At 41.5% G+C, this 18614-nt stretch overlaps 1 protein-coding gene across 1 annotated transcript; it reads right to left on the bottom strand.

The window, feature by feature from the left end:
- Positions 1-144: 144 nt before the first annotated feature.
- Positions 145-12236, bottom strand: RFC4 (replication factor C subunit 4). Its single transcript, XM_059479393.1, has 10 exons — positions 12006-12236; positions 11354-11432; positions 7007-7086; positions 5735-5854; positions 4724-4867; positions 4314-4434; positions 3749-3874; positions 2101-2181; positions 1104-1220; positions 145-357 (listed from the first exon to the last, which is right to left on the bottom strand). Exons 1-10 carry the CDS (start codon positions 12128-12130, stop codon positions 262-264), a joined length of 1089 nt encoding a protein of 362 aa, XP_059335376.1. The 5' UTR covers positions 12131-12236; the 3' UTR covers positions 145-261.
- Positions 12237-18614: the final 6378 nt, after the last annotated feature.

Raw genomic sequence — 18614 nt, 5'->3', positions numbered from 1 at the left:
GAAGACTTTGGTATGGATATGCTCACTTCTGATAATTTGCTTGCATGTGTAAGTGCACAACAAGGAACTGCACACTAGGAGCATTACACACCCCTGTGCTCTTTACCAGTGTAAAAAATTTGAATTAAATACTCCAGCCTCAGGTTTTTCAACTGCAGTGCAGTCCTTTTATTGCAAAAAAACCACCCAAAAAAGTACAAAAGTACACAAGTCCCTGCTCTGAGAGCCCCAGCCACCCCTGAACAAAGGGTGCAGGAGGAGTCAGATGTTCTGTGTGAGCTGCTGCATCACAAGGGCACAGAGACTCATCAGCTGCAAGAATTCATCAGCACCGTCTGCCAGGCATTTGTCCACTTCCTGCAGAGGGAACAGAGAAGGGAAAACCCTCTGAAAATGGCCATGCTCAAGGCAGCTGTGTCTTGGGGTACAGTGGAGAACAAGAAGTTTGCCAGCTGTTGTCTTACTCTGCACAGATTTCTCCACATCACATCCCCCTCCAGCTGGACTGGGAGCCCTGAGCTCTCAGCCCCCATCCCATCTCCTAGAGGAGGCCACCAGTGAAAGCTCTGCACACAAAGGGGTGTGGCACTGGCCCTGCCAGCCCCTGCCAGGAGCGTCACTGCAGGGCATCCACAGCACCTGCCTGGCTGCAGTCACTCAGGCAAAACCTCCACCACAGCTGCCTTTCCTTCTTCATCAAAAGTGGAGCAAGTTAATTAATCTTTTCTTTTTTGGAAAGGCATATTTCATTCACCAGAACAAAAACTTGCATTTTGCATCTCCTAAGTTTTTTTTAAGTGCTGACTTGTCTGACTTATTCTCATCTTAATTTTCCCTTCTACATTATATTAAAGAACCTCAAAACAACCAAACCCACAAATCTCTCGATTGAATTCACTAGAATAACATAATATGGATAAAAATTCACTTAAATATATTTCAACTCCTTCTCATGAAATTTCTCAGGACAGAAGTTTACATTCTACCAAGAAACATTCAGAACAAAAAAAATCACCATGTACTTCTTGGGAGAGACTGTGCAAACAAAAATCAATCTGTAGAGATTAATGAGTTTTGGTTTTTTTAACTCAAGTTAAACTTACTGCAAGTTTCTCAACTATGGCAGATTTCTGTTTGTCACTGTAATCCTCACTCTCCACAATGGTGTCATGCAGCTGGTTTACAAGCTGAGCAACAGCAAACCCCTCATTGATGAGATTCTGCACAGGGAGAGAGGAAAATGGCAGTAATTCAGCAGCAGAAACACCATAAACTGGAAAGATAATCTTGAAAAATTCTGTCTGAACTGAGAGACTGCACTGCAATTTAGTGTGGAACCTGTACATTGTAGAGGATTCAGTGGCCTGTGCACAGCCCTGCCCTGCACCCAGCCCAGCAGGGACAGGCTGCACGAGCAAGGCAGGCACAGAGCAGCAGTTCTGTCCAACAGCTCTTCCAGCTTCTGACAATTTACATCTCAGAAATTTTATGAGACATTTAAAGCATTTAACAACCTCCACTGAACCTGTCCAATCCTATTCTAAAATTAGGAGAGCTTGGCATCCACAGCCTCAGATGGCAGTTCCACAGCCTTCACATTTTAAAGGGCCAACTACTTAGGATTTACTTTCTTCATCTGGTCATTGCTAATCTCAGGAATTGAGAGATCTGTAAGGCCAAAGCTTTTTTTAATAAAATAAAACCCATGGCAGCTAGAGACAGCTTAAAAAAAAATTAGTGCCCAGTTACAAAAATGTCAAGTATTGAGAACAATGGTCAGTGAAGCTATTTGGGAAGAGAGAAGTTTATGAAAATAGAAACATCATTGGTGCAACCTTATTTTTCTGTTCAGCTGAACAGATCTACATCAGTTTAACCCAGGAGCAAACCAGAGTCACATTGGAAGGGAAATTTATTTGCAACTTTGACAGCTCTTCCTCAGAAGGGAAAGACTGGGAGTCCTGACTGGTAAAAGACACTTCCCAAATGTGCATCCAAACTGACTGAGGCCAAATGCTCCTCAGCCACAGCCTGGGAACAAAGGATTCACAGGGCCTTGACTGAGAGAAATAGCCAGGCTAAGCACTAAGAGAACTCTACCTTTGCCAGTGCTTGCAGTTTCTCAAAGGAACCACTCTGGCAGCCCAAGAGCAGCTCATCAATTGTTTCTTTAGGGATTACCTGTAACAAGAAGTGACATTTCTTAATTTCAACATTGTAAACTTAAAATTGGTGTTGATGCTTACAATAACAAAGTGTTCATGGCAGAAGGCATTTCAGGATTTCATTCCTCTACACACCCATCCACTTCTAGCAAGTATATGGGACAGACTAAATAAACTTTAAAAGTGAAAACTAGGCTGTGATATTTTTCCTTTACTGGAGACATTAAAACAAAACCCATATCATGACAATAGACTGTCAAAGTCACCTTCCTAAATCCAACTACTTATTCAGGACACTGACTAAGAGGAGGGCATTGTTCAACAGTTAGATCAGCCAATGCTTTCTGTACCATTCCACACCTAAACAACACAGCAAATAGATTTTATTTCCAGTGACAAACCAATAGCATTCTAAAAATGCCCAATGCAACAAGATTAGACAATAAATCAGAAGGAAAAAAGTTGACAGATGCCATTATGTCACTCTGTGCAGAGAAGAGCTGCCCCTTTCCCCTTCACTCATTGTCATTCCTGTCAGTTGAGTGCCTGGACAGTTTGGTTTCAAAGCTTCTTTATGAAGCTTTTGTCCTAAGGTCACTCCAGGGTCCCAGAAGTTGTGAATGACCAAGAACTTCAAGTTTTTATGGAGGTGTAAAGTTGGGTTCCCTTGCTTTAAGTGAGCATTATTCATTCAATAATGGAATGTCATTCTTCTCTTTCCAACCACTACAGTCAATTTCTGCCAGGTTTCAGATGTCTGATATCTATTCAGATACTAGCTGGTTTACAGATGCACAAAACTGAACAGTGACTTCACTGTGAAAATTGTTTAAAATTGTTCTGTAAATTCTGCACAGCAGCAATTGCCTCTGGTTTCAAAGTCAGAACCTCCCAACCCCTACAATGAGCTATGATGGCAGCACCCTCATGGGAAGTGTGTCCATCATTAAAGCCCATCTATTTTTCAGCTCCTAATCTCACTTCTCCTTCTTCAGGGGTGTTTTGTTGCTATAGGAACACCTTCACACAAGTTTTATTAAATGCATTTTCTCTCAGGTTTCTCCTGTGCCTCTCAGTATTACCCATGTCATTCTAGAACAAACCACTGCTGTTTCATTAAAAAGCAGGAGCCACACAGATCCTTGTCACTGTCACTGTGAACATTAAGATGAAAATGAGCTGCTACTGAAAGTCATTTCCCTGTGGTGCTTCCAAACCAATATTGCAATGATCTCTACTTCTACACACACGTACAGAAAAGCACCAAAAAATGTTCTAATCTACTCTCCCACAAAAAAAACCAACCCACAGTTTGCATTTATGAGCAGATTATTTCAACTTCACTTTGAATTATAAGACTTTTACAGGTTTCCATGATTTACAGAAGTTTCTAGAAACCTGCTATGTATTAAGTGTACAGAATCAGGCAGTCTTTACAATTCTGGTAGATAGTGCATCATTACCATGCTGCAATACTAGTGAGTATAAAACTATTTTTTAACCAAACTTTGAGCAATGGCAGATAGAGATAGGAAAAATGCTTTTCAGAGTAATTCCAGGAGAAAGTGTAAGGCACAGCTTACCCCAGCAATTTCAGTGATTATCTTCTCTGTGATCTCCTTCCCACCCATTAGGCGAGTGGCACTTTGAAGAAAAGTAATTGCTTTTCTCAAGTCCCCTTCTGACACTTTAACCAGGTATGACACTGCCTGAAAAATGATGTCAGAAAATGCTAAGTGTTCACTGTTAATTAAAATCTAATACACTTTTTCAGCAGTTACTTTAAAACACCAAGTAGTGCACAAAGCAGATTGTCTGAGCCAAGCACAATACACAAGTTACAAAACAACCTCTCTACTAACACAAATGTGTGCTGGCAGTTTGAGAAAGAAGCACAGTTCTCTGCCAGTACACTCAGCAGAGAAAAAAAAGCCCTACAGTTTGGTACCAGTTTTCTCGGGTGGATATTTCTTTGGTTTTAGGACGACTTAAAATTCATCTCATCGATGGAAGGAGAATAAATGAGTTTATATATTTTATTTCATACAACTGAGCAGCCTGGAAAAGTATGCTGACTTGGCCTCTTTTGCTGCCATGCAATTATGCACTGGATTAAGCAGTAAAATTACATGGGAACCACAAAGTTACCTCATTACTGATTTTCACATGTTCCTTCTCAGAAACATCCAACAGCCTCTGCTGTTGGATGCTGTCAGACAAAGGCTTGAAGCGGAATTTGGAGCATCGAGACGTTAAAGGTTCAATTATTCTGAAAGAAAGGAAGGACAGGGGTAAAGAATGTGTGGGTCAAGTTCTCACAGACAAAGCTAACAAAGGCAGAAAAGGTTTAAAATACCTTAAGGTTTAAATAACTCTAAAACTGCAACATTGTAAAAATTAAGTGAAATCTAAGTATTGTTTCAGGCTTGCATGCATATAGTGACATCTCTATTAACTGAAAACTATGAAATTAGATATCAACTTTTAAGCAGGGAAAAAAGAAAAAAGAGACTACAGACCAGACAGCAAATCCAAATAAGCACCAATTCCAGGTGTACCTGCTGATGTAGTTACAAATAAGACAGAAACGTGTTGTTTTAGATTCTTTTTCCATTGTGCGTCTTAAGGCTGCCTGGGCTGCTGAAGTCATGGAGTCTGCTTCATCCAGGATCACAATTTTAAAAGGAGGACACATTTTACCACTGAAAATTACAAATCTGTTATTCAGCAAACAGGAAATGTACAGACAAAGGGGAAAAAAAAAAAAAAACATACACAGGAAAATCCCTGCAAATAGCAAGTAATATTTTACTTAAGCATGTATCCTTGAAAAATAGAACAGATTCAGAGGTTCAATCTTTTTAAAAGATTTCATTGATTTTTAGATTAAAGACTAATATTTTAAATAAAGGCAGGTTACCATAAAAAGACCAACACTTGAATACTGCAAAAGCCCTCTAAAATACATACTCTTACTGTAAGCTGCTTCTTTTGACCCCTTATGTGCCTCTTTTTACACGCTTCCTGATTCCCTAAACTCCCAAGAACACTCCACAGACTGATTCCAGCACACAATACTGCTCTGGAATCAGTCAGGCTCTCTTGGCATGCAGTTTGTTCCTGCTGCTTTCCACAGTCCATACACATGGCTTGACCTGCACTGAGCTTCCCATCAACTAACAGCAGAATCCTTTTAGAAACCAACACCCATGTTGCAGAAATTCCTGCAGATTAGAAGGACAAGGGAAGTAACTTCTGGCACAATTTATCCAAAGAATTTTTTCTATGGTAGTCAGACAACATCTGCAAATCTGCAAAGGCAACAACATGTGCCCAAACCCAGAAGTCTTGACCTTGTGGAGTTTTTGCTGTCTGCTTCCAATGATAACAGCAACAGTAAAAATCCTCCTGGGTATTCCAACCCCCAATGTGAAATTCCATGAAGTAAAAGCTCAGCCAAAGCGTTGTGTTTTGCCAACTTCTGGGCACTGCTGAGCCATCATTTATAATAGAAACAAAAACAACCACATGCTTTGTCCTGAGCAGGAGGGGTTTGATGCAGCACTCACTCTGAACGGCTTCCAGAGGCCGTCAGCTGAGCAAAAGCCTTCACTTTCTCGCGGATCACTTGTATCCCACGCTCATCAGAAGCATTCAGCTCAAGGACTCTCTGCCGGAATAAATCAGCCCTGCAAAATTTTTATTGCAACATGTTAGCTGCTAACCCCTGTAATATGTTATAAAATATAACAACAACCCTTCTGGCTGTTTGGAATGGCAGGGATTATTTTTATCAGCATTACTAAATAACATTGTTAAAAGACATTCAAGTTGAGATCATAAAATGTGAAGTATGAATTGCCATTAGATATTTTTAGAATCTCCTCCCGGGCTACAGAAAACAATAAAGTATAAAATTATATCAGTTAACCAGGAAGAAAAAAAAAAGCAGGAAGTTGGGCTCATATGTTCAGAGCATTATGTTATATGCCTTTTTACTCACAGCCCCTGAGCAATGTGAAATAACAAGTAAAAGGCCACAATACACTAGCAGTACTACCAGAATGAAATATCCAGAAAGTATATGCAGTATTCACCTGCAGCATTATACTCCATTTAAAAAAACAAACCAACAATTAATACACTGGATTTTAAATCCTGAGAATTAAAATGGACTCACAATGTGGAGTTGTCTCCCTCCTACTAAAGCAGAAGTGGTTCCCTTCAAAAAACAGTGAGTCAAAGATTGAAAATGACAAATGGGATGGGGGAGGTATTAAATTCAGCATTACATTTGATCAGAACATCAAACCAGCTTTTCATCCATCTTTTGCTTATAGATCACTGAATTTGCTACTCAAAAACTCCCAAGTGCTACAAGTGAGTTAATGAACATATACATGCTGAATTTTAGTCTGAGTCACAACACTACTTTCCAGACACAATTCAATGGTGCATAACAGAGAGATTAAAAGTCAGACATTTTATGAAGCACTTTGAGATCTATGTGTAGCTAACAAGTTACTAAATAAACCATAAAAATTGGAATTCCTTTACAAAGTTTAGTAAATCATATGCAAACCACATTCTTTCCATAGTTTTTGCTAGGGGGTTACATGGCTGCCAATCTGAAGTCCATACTGGCAGCAGGAATTGGTGACTTGTGACAGGACAAATGAGAAAGAAATCTTATTTCAGTTAGAGCTGAATTAGAATACAAAGATATTCCTGAAAAAGTGCTGGGAACTACCTAAGAGCAGGCTATGACCAGAGGCACTTCACCACATGATTAGGAGACATGTGAGAGTTGATTACACTGAAGCAACTTGATTCCAGCTTACCCAAACAGTTCTCTAGCAGCTGCTAAAATAGTGGAAGTCTTTCCAGTTCCAGGTGGGCCATAGAACAACAGATTGGGAAGCTGAAATAGCAAGGCATCATTTGTAAGAAAAGGAAATTAAAAAAATATCCACTAACAGGAAAACCTGCTGACAATCTGAGCACCTAATAGAACAACAACTGTCTATTCCTCACAGTAAATAATGGCAAGTCTTTCTCTTTTGGTCTCTAAAGGAGGACAAACAGTTGCTGTTTACAGTGCAGTATGAACAAGTGTTATTTGTGGCACCATCCCATGTTCTATTCAAACTGATATTCCAATCTATATTTATTTTTATATATACACTCCAGGGCATGTCTGAGATCACTAAACCTACAGAGCCTACTGTTCTGATTGCAGTGATACCCAAATTTATCCAAAGATGGCCTTAAACAGCCTGGGCATTACCAGCAGTGCAGATGAAACCATCCTTTGCTTTCTCAGCTGCCCAGCCAGGCTGAGGGCTCTGTGCTGCCACCAAGAGCACTGCAGGGAGCAGGGGCAGCCCTGACACAGCCACGGGGCCACCACGGGGACAGCGCCACCCACTCCCGGCACCGCACGGCGCCGGCAAACTCCTGCACACATCCCAGCCGTTTGCAAAGGAGACCACGGGCATTTCTTACAGAAATTAGGTTAATTGATCTTTAAAATAATTTAATTAATGACCTCAGCATGAAAAATACAAGTGCATTAAGGAGATATGCTGACACAGGGAGATCAGAGCAGCACAGCAAAGACTGCAGCAATAATTTTAGGATGACATTTAGCAGCACAAAGCAAAAATATCTCTCAATTTGAGAACATAGCAAACTACCTGCAAAATATCTGAAATTCATTAGGTGGAATGAAACTGATAATAGGCTGATTTTATTTTGTCTGTCAGAGGAGCAGTATAAGCCTGTGTAACATGGTGGTCTGAACTGTGCACTTTTAATGCAGATGTAAATTATTAATACTAACAGGTAATGAGCTACACACAGTTCAAGTCATCCTTAGACAAGGATAATGAATCCAAACTGGGAAAAGTAATTAAAGGAGTGAAAAGCCTATCTTATGAGAAGTGACTTTTGGAAGAGTTTGATTTAGTTAGCTCAGCAAAACAAAAGCTGAGAGGGAATATGACTGATTGCCATAAAATCTGTATAAGCCATGACTGAATTTTGGCTGAAATCAAGAAGCTTTCCAGCTGACATAGGAGTGATAGTTTTCTATATTACTATTTCAAGCAATCACTTTTATAAATTATCACTTTAAAACTGCTGTCTTTCACAATGGGGGATGTTCTACTTCTACATTCTTAAAACAAGGATCCAAAAGTTCCCTCCAACCAAACCCCTCAGTCTGACTTGCTTTCTAGCCCCTAATAAGCATTCTATTTTTAAAGAGTCAACTAAAATTAGATTAGAGAATTCTATGCTGAATATAGCATGTAATGCAGACAGAATGGGAACAGCAAAACCAAAACCATTCAAAGAACAGAGAAGAATGCAGGAGTACACAACCCATAATCAGAAAATGAAATCGAGAAAATTTGGTAACAAACATCCTGTTTTAACAACCAAGACAAGACAGTGCACACAGTCAACTGTGTATGTACCTACAAGTAGAGATAGAGGAATTTCAATTTTCAATCAATTTCTAGTAAATAAATGAATTTCAAGTTTTGCCTGCTCTTTCTGCCAATCAATTGTTGCTTGTTTCTCTAATCACTAATAAGCAAAGAGCATCCCCTACTAACAAACACCTTTTCAAGTTTAGATACCACAATAGTGTTATCCCCCTCTTTTGTGACAGCCAGAGAGATGGAGGGTGTACTGAATGGCAGCTGAAAATTCACCAATCTCTGTGCTAGGCTGGCACATTGCAAGGGTAGATGTTTGTGAGGGCATTCATAATTTCATGTCTCTGTGCTCATTCACACACTACTGTCCTCAAAAAAAGCATGAGCAGGTAAAAGGTTTTAATTAGAATGTTCCCTAATTTCATTACACCACAACTTTACCAGTGTTTCTGTTTCAACCTCATTTATGCTGGTTTCTCACTGAAGTATTTACACCACTTTTCACCAAGCACAACCTAATCCTTTATGTAACTGTGGCAGTATTTTTAAATAAACTGCAACCTGATCTGGTTATCCATTTTTCCACGCTTGCCAGGAGTAAGCAGGATACCTGCAGGCATCACTCTGCTCATGGGAAAGCTACCTCATATAGTGCAAATCTCAGCTGCTTTTCCAGAAGTTTCAGTACAAGTGAAGATGGAAATTGCAATAATAATCCTACACTCTCTTTTCAGTTATTAAGGTATCATGAAGCAAATGAAAACTAAAGAATACCATGAACATTTTCAGTTTCTTTGACAAAAGAAACCAACAAATCTACACTCCTGGCAGACAGAAATCTATTTCTCCAGTTCAAAGCCCCTTGGACTCTGCTGTCCCCAGTTTATAAGAGGATGATGTGTGCTCTTACAGATGGAGATGTGTTGGCTACAGGGAGTTACAAGTCCTGTATTAGTTAATGGGAGTTACAAGTGCTGCTCCATTTAGCAGCTCCCAAATCAAGGCCCACAAACACAGGCCAACTGACAGAGGACTGAGTCTCCATTTCCAGCACTGTGGTTTAAATAAAGCACATTACTCACACCCACAGCATTGTCACAGCTGTTTCTTTGATCTCACCAGATCACCAAACTCAATAAGAACCTCTGCAGTAATGTGTATTTACTGAAGTATGAGCCACCTCAGAGTTCAATTACACTTTTGCCTGTTTGACAGAATGAGTCCTTTCAAGAAACTAATAAAAATGTCTAAATTAAAAAACAAACAAGCAAACAAGTATTTTAAAGTACTTGCATGATTTTGTTCTCAAATGCCTTGCTGAGTTTGGGTAGCTATGGCAAAATACAGAGCCCCTAACCATAAGGAGGAATTATAATTTGCCTTTTCAACTCAGGAGGCCAAAAGTCAACACAAGAGCACCAGGCTCAGAATCCAAGAAACACTGCTGGATCCACAAGCTGTAAGGTTTTAAATAACTGTTGCTGAAAATAGAACTTCCCAACCCATCACCTAAGCAATGTTACACAACTGATATGTCCAGACAGAATAGGTGGCAGCAGCTCATTTCTCCTTTGCTGTTAACAGTTCCTTCCTAATTACCTCAACTCTATAAATACTGCAATGCAGCAGCACTGCTGCTGAAACACAATTTCTGGGGTACAGCATTACCTGACAAGGTCACATTTAAAGAGCATTCTCAAAGCAAACTGGTTGTGGAGAAAGGAGCTAAAGAAAGAAGCACAAATCTTTTGCAGTTGTGTGGTACCTGTTTGATTTTGGCTTCATATGCTTAAATAAGGTGTGTCTGTTTGCAAGCTTTGATTATTATTTTCAGAAATAAACAGACTCATATCACCCAGAGCAAACCAAAACTGCAGCCCATGAAAACAGACAGCTTTTGAAGTACAAGTGGGATTGTCCTGGGTGAGGAGGAAAAAAAGTCTCAGTATGTACAGAAGAAGGAATTGCTCAGCTTTGGAAAAAAGCAGAGCCATCTCTTGGCTACATACTTTATTTCTTCCTTCAGCCCCTTCACCTGCACATCAGCTGCTTTGGAAGAAATAACCATCAAACATACCAAATATTTACTACATTTTTACCCAAAGGCAAATGCAAGAGTAAACAAATGCAACTACAAATGCTCTGCTCATCTACTCTCTTAGGACACATAAGCCAACCCTGCAACTGCCACATTTAGCTTTTTAAAGCCAAAGAGAAACTTGGAAACTTTAACAAAAAGTTTGGGAATCACTATCCAAGCAGTAGATCTGGCACTTATAAATTAAATTTCTCTCATTAGCCAAAATTTTTAGAGTTCAGCACTTTCACAGAAGCTGAAACACTAAAAATGTTTAGGAGTAATTTCAGACTTGTCTATGAAAGAAAAACTTTCTCCTCCTGTCTTAAACACGAATGTCACAAGTACTGGTGGAGTAGCAGTGTAGAGACAACAAAAGCTTTTCCAGGTTTGAAACTATTAACAAGGAGTTTACTATTTGAGCTTTTCTAGAAAAATTCCAAACTGCATCATGGAACTTACAATTCTACAGCGTTCAGAGGACTGGGAATATAAGAAGCTTTACACATACATCACAACAGGGTACCACAAGAAAGTCACTTAGCCTGTTCATGAAGTGCTACTGTAAAAATGATCATTGCTGAGTGGGAAAAGAGAAATTTTTGTTACCAGTGACACAAATGTCTGTTTAAAAATGCTGATTAGGTAGATGTTGTCATTGCACTCACATCAGCACCTTCCAGGGACTTCTTCAGCACAGCTACAACTTCATCCTGGAAGGCGACTTCATCCACGTTTTTGGGACGACTAAATAAAAGGACATTAAATAAAATACATTAGCTAGCAAAGTTTTATAGGAAAGCTGAAATTGAGAAAAAACAACATTTCCCCTTCTGACTACATCCATTACTAAAGAATTACAGTGAATTTTGCAGTTGAAATCAAAATCACAACAGGAAGTCTAATGCCTCTGGTCTCTATGAGTGAAGTGATCCAATTCATCAGGGAGCTGTTTGTCTTTTTCTGTTGTAAACACCTGTCTGAGATGTTTTTAAAAGCAGAACTGCAATACTTTACCACTTTGTGATAAAGGCTTCTCAAAAATCCAAAGCATTAAATGCATTCATGCACCAAAACACAGCGATGAAACAGCACAGCTTGACGTGGCCAAGATTTCCCATTCAGTGCAGCCACAAAGGGCACTTACAGCACCTCCCAGCCCTGGAGCTCCCCCAGAACAGGGAAAGTGAAGCTTTCTCCCTGGCGGGGACACCCACACCTGCGACCCCATTTTGCTATGCACCAACTACCTCTCCACATCCTCCAGAGCAAACCTCCCCCCTCACGGCCAGCCCCGCACTGCCCCAGAGCATCCCTTACTATTTCTCCACCCAGGGGATAGGTTTGGTCCTCTTGCCCTCCCCGCTGCTCCCGGCCGCGTTCTTTTCCTTGGCAGCGACGGGCTTGGTGCTGATAGAGGCCGGGCCCTTGAGGAAGGCCTGCATGGCTGTACCGGGCTGTGCCGGGCCGTGCTGGGCCCCTCACGGTCCCGTCAGCCACAGACCCCAGAGACCCCTCAGGCCCCGCCGCCCTTCCCGCCAACTCGCCCGCGCAAGGGGGCGTGGTCGCTTCCGCCCGCCGACAGCCAATCACAGAGCTCGGCGGTCGTGCCGGACGGAGAGCGGGCGCTGACGTCACGCTGCGCGCGTTCCTGTACCTGAGGGGCGGGGGGTGAGGGGGACAGCGCGCGCGCAGGGCGGGCGGTGCCTCAGGGCGGCCGCGCGCGCCGCCTCACGAACGCGCCTCTCCGCAAATGCCGAGTGCCTCCCCACAAATGTCCTTCCCCACAAAGGCCCCCAAGCGTGAAATGAACAAAAAGACCCCTCTAGAAAACAAGCGCTGCACAAGAGTAAGGGAGGAGGGACCTCTCTGTGCAGTGGGGCCTGCTGGGTTCCTGAGACAGGGCCTGCTCCCTTCCCCTGACGGCTGAGGCGCTTTTGGGGGCTCTGGAAGCGCCCCCGAGTGAAGTGAAATGAAACCCAGGAGGGCCCGAAGCTGGCCAGGGCCTGTCCTGGGACAGACATTTCCCTCATGGGCGGCGGTGCTCAAAGCTGCTCCGGCCCTCGGTGCTGCCGTGCGAACAGCTCCCCCAGGTGTGCAGGCTTAGGGGTATTAGTGATGGAGTGAAGGTAAAGTCAATCCTTTGTGTTTTCCCATTATTTCTAATGACATCCATCACAGCTAAGCCAGGGAAAAAGTAAATTCAGGAGTGTGATTGATGTGACAGATCCCTTTAAATGACGAGAAAACATCCTGGTAGATGTGGCAGTCGTGATGAACGCCCACATTTCCATGTGCTGGGTGGCTGTAGCTTATCCTTCCAATTACACACCAGCTTTGTGGGTAGAAAAATGGAAGTATTTCTGCTACCAGCAGAATTGTATTGTGTGGCTGCAGATGTTCTGCTTTACTGTTTTCCCTTGGCTACTCCTGGGCACGAGACACAGCCAGAGTGGCCTGGGAAGCTGCAGTAGTGATCCCCCAGCATAGACACTGTGGAAGTGAAAAGAGACTGGAAATGGTCTCTATGGCAACAGAAGAACAGCCTTTGGAAAAAGAGGTGTAGGAAAAAATGTAGGCTGAAAATACATAAATCTGTCAGTGAGTCAAACCTGTCATTCGTGTCTGGGCAATTTTAAATAAGTTGTTTCCTTTCATCTGGCATTCTTCTATTGAAGAATGAAATCCAGATTGTAGTCTTAGCAAGAAATGCCCACACATATAATTACTGAAGTTGTTTTGTTCTAGATGAAAATGCAATGCTTTTTTTTTCCTACTGTGATTATATTTGGTACTTCCAAGTCATGGTAACAAATGATTTCTGAAATCAGTTTCTTTCTGCAACTGTATAAAGCTTTGCTATCTTTTTGAAGCTTTGTTCTATTTGTTGGTCTCTATTCAATCCACTGTCCTTAATGGGGCCACCTCAAATGTACCTTGCATTTCTCATTTTGTCAGCTCTGGATGAGCCTGAGAGTCAATGCAGCAGTGGAATTTACCTTCTGCTACATTAACTGAACTTCATAACACAACTTCTAGTTTCATTGCCTTAAGAAAAGTTTAAAATTCCAGAACGGAATAATGAAGCCCAAGCTTCTCTCTCTTTCTCCCTGTTTTTTCTCTCTCTCCCTCATGTATGTAAAGACTGAAAATTATGCTTCCTCCATTCTGTTGAATTGCATTCACTCAACATCTTAAGGACCAACAGATCCAACTCTGTTACCATGTCCTCTCATTTGCTTCTGTCTGGCATTTCCCATGGAAAGATTGTTTTTTACACCAGCCTAGTCAGTGTTCCTAAATGGAGACCCTTCCCAGTTGCTGTGGTTTAACCTCAGCCAGTAACTAAATCCATGCAGTCCTCACATACTTCTGTCCCTCTGATGGGATGGGGAGGAGAATCAGAAAAAAAAGTAAACTTGTGGGTTGATATAAGAACTATTTAATAATTGAAACAAAGTAAAATATAATACTGAAGATAACAAAAAAATAGCAATAATAATTGTAATGTAAAGGAGAGAGTGAGAAATAAAACCCCAGATTAGTGATTCACACAAAGCTGAGCAGTGCCCAGCCCATCCCTGAGCAGTGATCAGCCCTCACTGTTTATACACTGGGCATGCTGTGGCATGGAATGTCCCTTTGGCCAGTTCAGGCCAGCTGTCCCAGCCACGCTCCCTGCCAGATTTTTGTGCCTCTCCTCACTAGAAGAACATGGGACACTGTGAAGTCATTGACTTTGGGTGAGCACCACTTGGCTACAACCAAAGTATCAGTTTCATGTCAGCATTATTCTCACACCAAATCCAGAACAGAGCATTGTAGCAGCTTCTAAGAAGAAAACAAATCTATCCCAGCTGAAACCAGGGCACCAGTGTTATGTGAGCCATTTGCAGCTGTACAGCCACAGAATGAGGGGGCAAGAGCTCATCTGACAGAAAGCCAATGTGTCAGGGGCTAGTGACAGCAGCAGGGCAGGAGAATTGATTAGAGGGAGGACATTTGTCTTTATAAGTTACTCTGCCTGCTGCCCTGGAGACCTCCCCATGCCTCCATCAATCTAGACCTGCAGTCAGTTGACATGAAAGCTTCCTAGGAGATCAGCCTAGGGATTTTTATGATGCTGAAAGTGGACAAGTGCCTTCCTTAAAATAAACTACATAGAGCTCATAAAAGTAACCTGGGCCTAAAAAATACAGAATCACTTCTGTTCAACAGCTTTGTCTAAAATCCAGGCTTTGTTTTAAAAGAAGAAAGAGTTGAAAGAAATGAATGCAATAAAAATAGGCATATGGATTTCTGTAAAAAATTTAACAGCAAACATTTATCTCCTAACTCTTAGCATTGGAAGACATCCACCACAATTGTGTAAGCAACACAGAGCAGACTGGCACTGGAGGTTTTCACTGTCCAAGCTGCAGAAACAAGAGAAGGTTCAAAGCAACATGGCAAGAATGTTGAAGGTATCAATAAGCTTCCTTTTACCCCCATAGATATAACTAGGACAGCATTTGTCTCAGCTCAGCTCAGGTAACTGTGGGATATAATTACTGCATAAAAAGTCTTGGCTAAGGTGGATACTGCAAATTGGAAAGTATCCATTCCTTCTCAAGATGCAGGAATCAGAGCCCTGAAACTGAACCATCAAGCTTCAGAATTAAAACCAAAAGAAGTTGCTTTTTTCACACAATGCATATTTAAATTGCAAGTCTTGGTACTATCAAGCTTTATGGCCATCAAAATTATAAGTAGATTAAAAATTATCTAGACAGATTCCTGAAGAAATAGAGCATTAAATATTATCAGTCATATGCAGACTTCAGTTCAGGAAGTCCCTGAACCAGAGATCACTGCAATCTGACAGGGAAATACTGGAGAGGGATAATCTCTTTAGGTGGCCTGTTTCATGCACTCTTTCCTGAGGGTATATTAATGGTCCTGCTCACAGATGGGCCACTGCCCCAGCCTGTGTCAGGACAGTTGTTCTGGAGCACAGAAAGTGAATGATTGATGTAAATGATGTTGACAAAAAGGTTTATGACAGGGAAGGAAGACAAGGAGAGGAGCAGAGAATTTTGCTAAAACTAGTGTTGTGTCCTCAGTGGCCTCTTTTTGTTCAGAATAGATTTTACAAGGAGATGTGCCCCTTTTCAAGTAGCTGAAACAGCATCTGAGGCAAAACAGGTCAGGCTTTGCAGAGCTCAGGTGAGAGGCTAAGTGTGAGGGTAGAGCCTCAGGCGTTGCCAGGGGAGCTGTGTGTGGAGAAAAGAGTTCCTGCCAGTTTTGGCAGAGAAGCCCAGATTTGTCACAGGAGCTGACCAAGAGCCCAGCAGAAAGCCCAGAACAGCAGAGAAGCCCCAGCACTGTGACTCTCTTGAAAGCCAAGCAAAAGCACTGCTGGCTGAAGTGTTCCAAATAGAATAAAAGTAAGAAAACTTAAAATATGGAGTGCTATTTTCCTTTACTATGTGACTGATGTTCCAGAAAGGAAGCAGCACTCTGGGTGCCTTCTTTTTGTGTGAATCAAAGAAGTGTCTGACTCACTTAACAGTTTCTTCTGCTAACGGAAATGTGCTGCGGTTCTGAGGTACTGCCATAGCCTGTCAGAAGTGGTGACAGTGTAATTGCCTTTCCCAATTGTGCCAAAAGTGTTCTAGTTCTTCCCAGCAAGTACCAGAGCCACAGCCTTTGATACAGGGATCTGCCAGTCTAGAGACAAAGACAGAAGGGGTATGGTATCAAAGTAGTAGCAAAGTCTTCAAAGGAAGAAACTTGGTAAAGGGATTCTAAACTTCTCTGCTATTCCATCAGCCTGCCTATTTTTTCTGCTATGGAAAAGTCTTCAGATTCACTCTGTATAAGAGAAGGTTGTCATCTTGTTCTGGAAGGAGATTTTAATGAAAAACTAAAAGATGGCTGAGTTTGTAAAGGTTACATTGGACTGGGAAAATGGAAACAATCAAGACAGTGAAGAAGAAAGCCTGGTTTCATGGATCTCATTTCAATTCTCAATAGCTCTTCAGGCTCATTTGGCCAAGTGTTTTCTAATGACAGAAGGAATATATATAGCTATATAAAATGAAAAAGGAGAAAATGTCCGTTTTTTTTTTTCCCTTTGAGAGTTTCCCCTTATACTGGTCAGGCCATAGAGTCTTATAAACACTTTTTGTTAGCAGTGTGCAATTTACTGCTTACTAAAATTGCTTACAATGCTTTGGCCTCAGATGTTTGATTCAGGATCTAATAAAGAGCTGGTGATTTGTCAGGCTGTCACTCTATGGAAAAATCAAATTGTTTAGCCTGTTGGCCATCATCTCAGCAGTGGAACCGTGGCGTTTTCACAGCCCCTGATTCTGTTTTCAGTGACATCCCTGCCTGAAATGTAAATCATCATCCTCTGTACCTCTACCACATATATATCACCAAGAGCTTTTATCCTTCAGAGGAGAAGTCAGTATTTGTTGTAAAAGTACTGGCTCAATTTCACCAAAAAAATTACCAGCCCTTGAAATTGTTACCATCCCATCAATAGTCTGTTACTTCAGCAACTTTCATCCATTCCTCAAGTGACAGATACAGGGCTTTCATTTCTCTGTCCCTTCAAGAGATCCCTGTAGCCTAGGCTTCTATTTTTTTTCCCTTTCTCAGCTTGGGTTTGTGAATCACCTGTGCTTTTGCAATATTTTTGACTTCCATCCAGTGGCTTTTCCATTTGGGAATTTGTAATGGCAATGTACACAATGAACAGTAACCTTTTTCTAATGCTGGCACCACTGAATTTTAGCACTGTAAAGGAATCATCCTGTAACTGCTAAAACTAATGGAGTTTGCTATCCCATGGCTGTGTCCTGCTGCCCAAAACCTTCCTACCAAAATTCCCCCTTTTTGTTTGTTATCACTTCCATCATAAGGGAGGGACAGCACCATAACTTGGACTGAATCCCATTTAGCCTCAGACTGATCCCATGTAACCCACCCTGCAGTTTAACCCACCTGGGCAGGGAGCAGCCAGGATTAATCAGTGAGTCACTGCTGCATCCTTCCCCCTTTCAGACTTTGTGCACCTGGCTGAGTTTCAGTGAACCTGTGAGAATTCCTCTCTCCTGAACTGGATTGCAATTGACTGACAGGTTCAAAAGCTACTGAAGGTGTGCTGGAAAGCTAGAAAGCAGATTAACATAGCAAGAACAAATAATAAGAGAAAAGGGATCTTAAAATAGCAAATATTCACAAATCTGCAGTTGCTGATGCTGAATAACTATGTTGGTAGAGGAGCATATGGTCTTAAAATAGCTGAGAATTAATCTAGCTAGAAATTAGACAAAGGCTCTTAGTTATCCTTGATATTCTTGAACAGCCTTGCTGTAGGAGTAGTAAGAGCAAATAATCTACTCTGCTTTTCAGTGTATTTACTTTATGAATGGGCTTATACAGTGTCTATGCCTGGAGAAAAAAAAAAAGAAAACAAAATCTTGTGTCTGGAAACATGGTGACTTTTTCAGTGCCATGTTCCTACCTGCCATCTGTGACCCTTCAAGAAAAAATAAAGCACCCCAGACCTTTCAAATCCCTCAAAAATTATAGCTAGATGTCAGTCTGTTTCCCACATATTTTTTCCCCCAATGATGCTATCTCTTCCCTGGCTGGGGGAATCCTTTTAACATAAGTCAAGGTCTTTGCAGTTTGACCTTTACTGCCTAGATAGGCAGTAAAATTGGATCTCAGAAAAAAAAATGGCTTTTGCTTTAATCCCAAAATGTTGCCTGGTGGGTGGCTCTGAAGTCATCCTTCTCATGTTTTCAGACAGATTTGTTGTTAAAATAACTGAACAAAACTATGCAAGGAACCTCTTGGCATAGTAGGTCAGTCATCCAAAAATGAGGCCAACAGCACAGGTACTCAGACTGGCTTTTAGGTCAGCCAGCTGAT

The sequence above is a fragment of the Ammospiza nelsoni genome, chromosome 10 (genome assembly GCF_027579445.1).
Source record: "Ammospiza nelsoni isolate bAmmNel1 chromosome 10, bAmmNel1.pri, whole genome shotgun sequence".
Classification (NCBI taxonomy): domain Eukaryota; kingdom Metazoa; phylum Chordata; class Aves; order Passeriformes; family Passerellidae; genus Ammospiza; species Ammospiza nelsoni.
The sequence above is the reverse complement of the archived record's forward strand: the minus strand, read 5'-3'. Positions and strand labels throughout refer to the sequence as shown.

What these genes read in the sequence shown, in the direction of transcription:
- RFC4 (XM_059479393.1), bottom strand. Translation starts at nt 12,130, where the DNA reads ATGCAGGCCTTCCTCAAGGGCCCGGCCTCTATCAGCACCAAGCCCGTC. An exon ending in AGTCCCTGGAAGGTGCTGAT is followed by an intron (nt 7,087 to 11,353) that starts GTGAGTGCAATG and finishes TTGCTATTTCAG; the next exon opens with CTTCCCAATCTGTTGTTCTA. An exon ending in ATGTGAAAATCAGTAATGAG is followed by an intron (nt 3,875 to 4,313) that starts GTAACTTTGTGG and finishes ATCATTTTTCAG; the next exon opens with GCAGTGTCATACCTGGTTAA.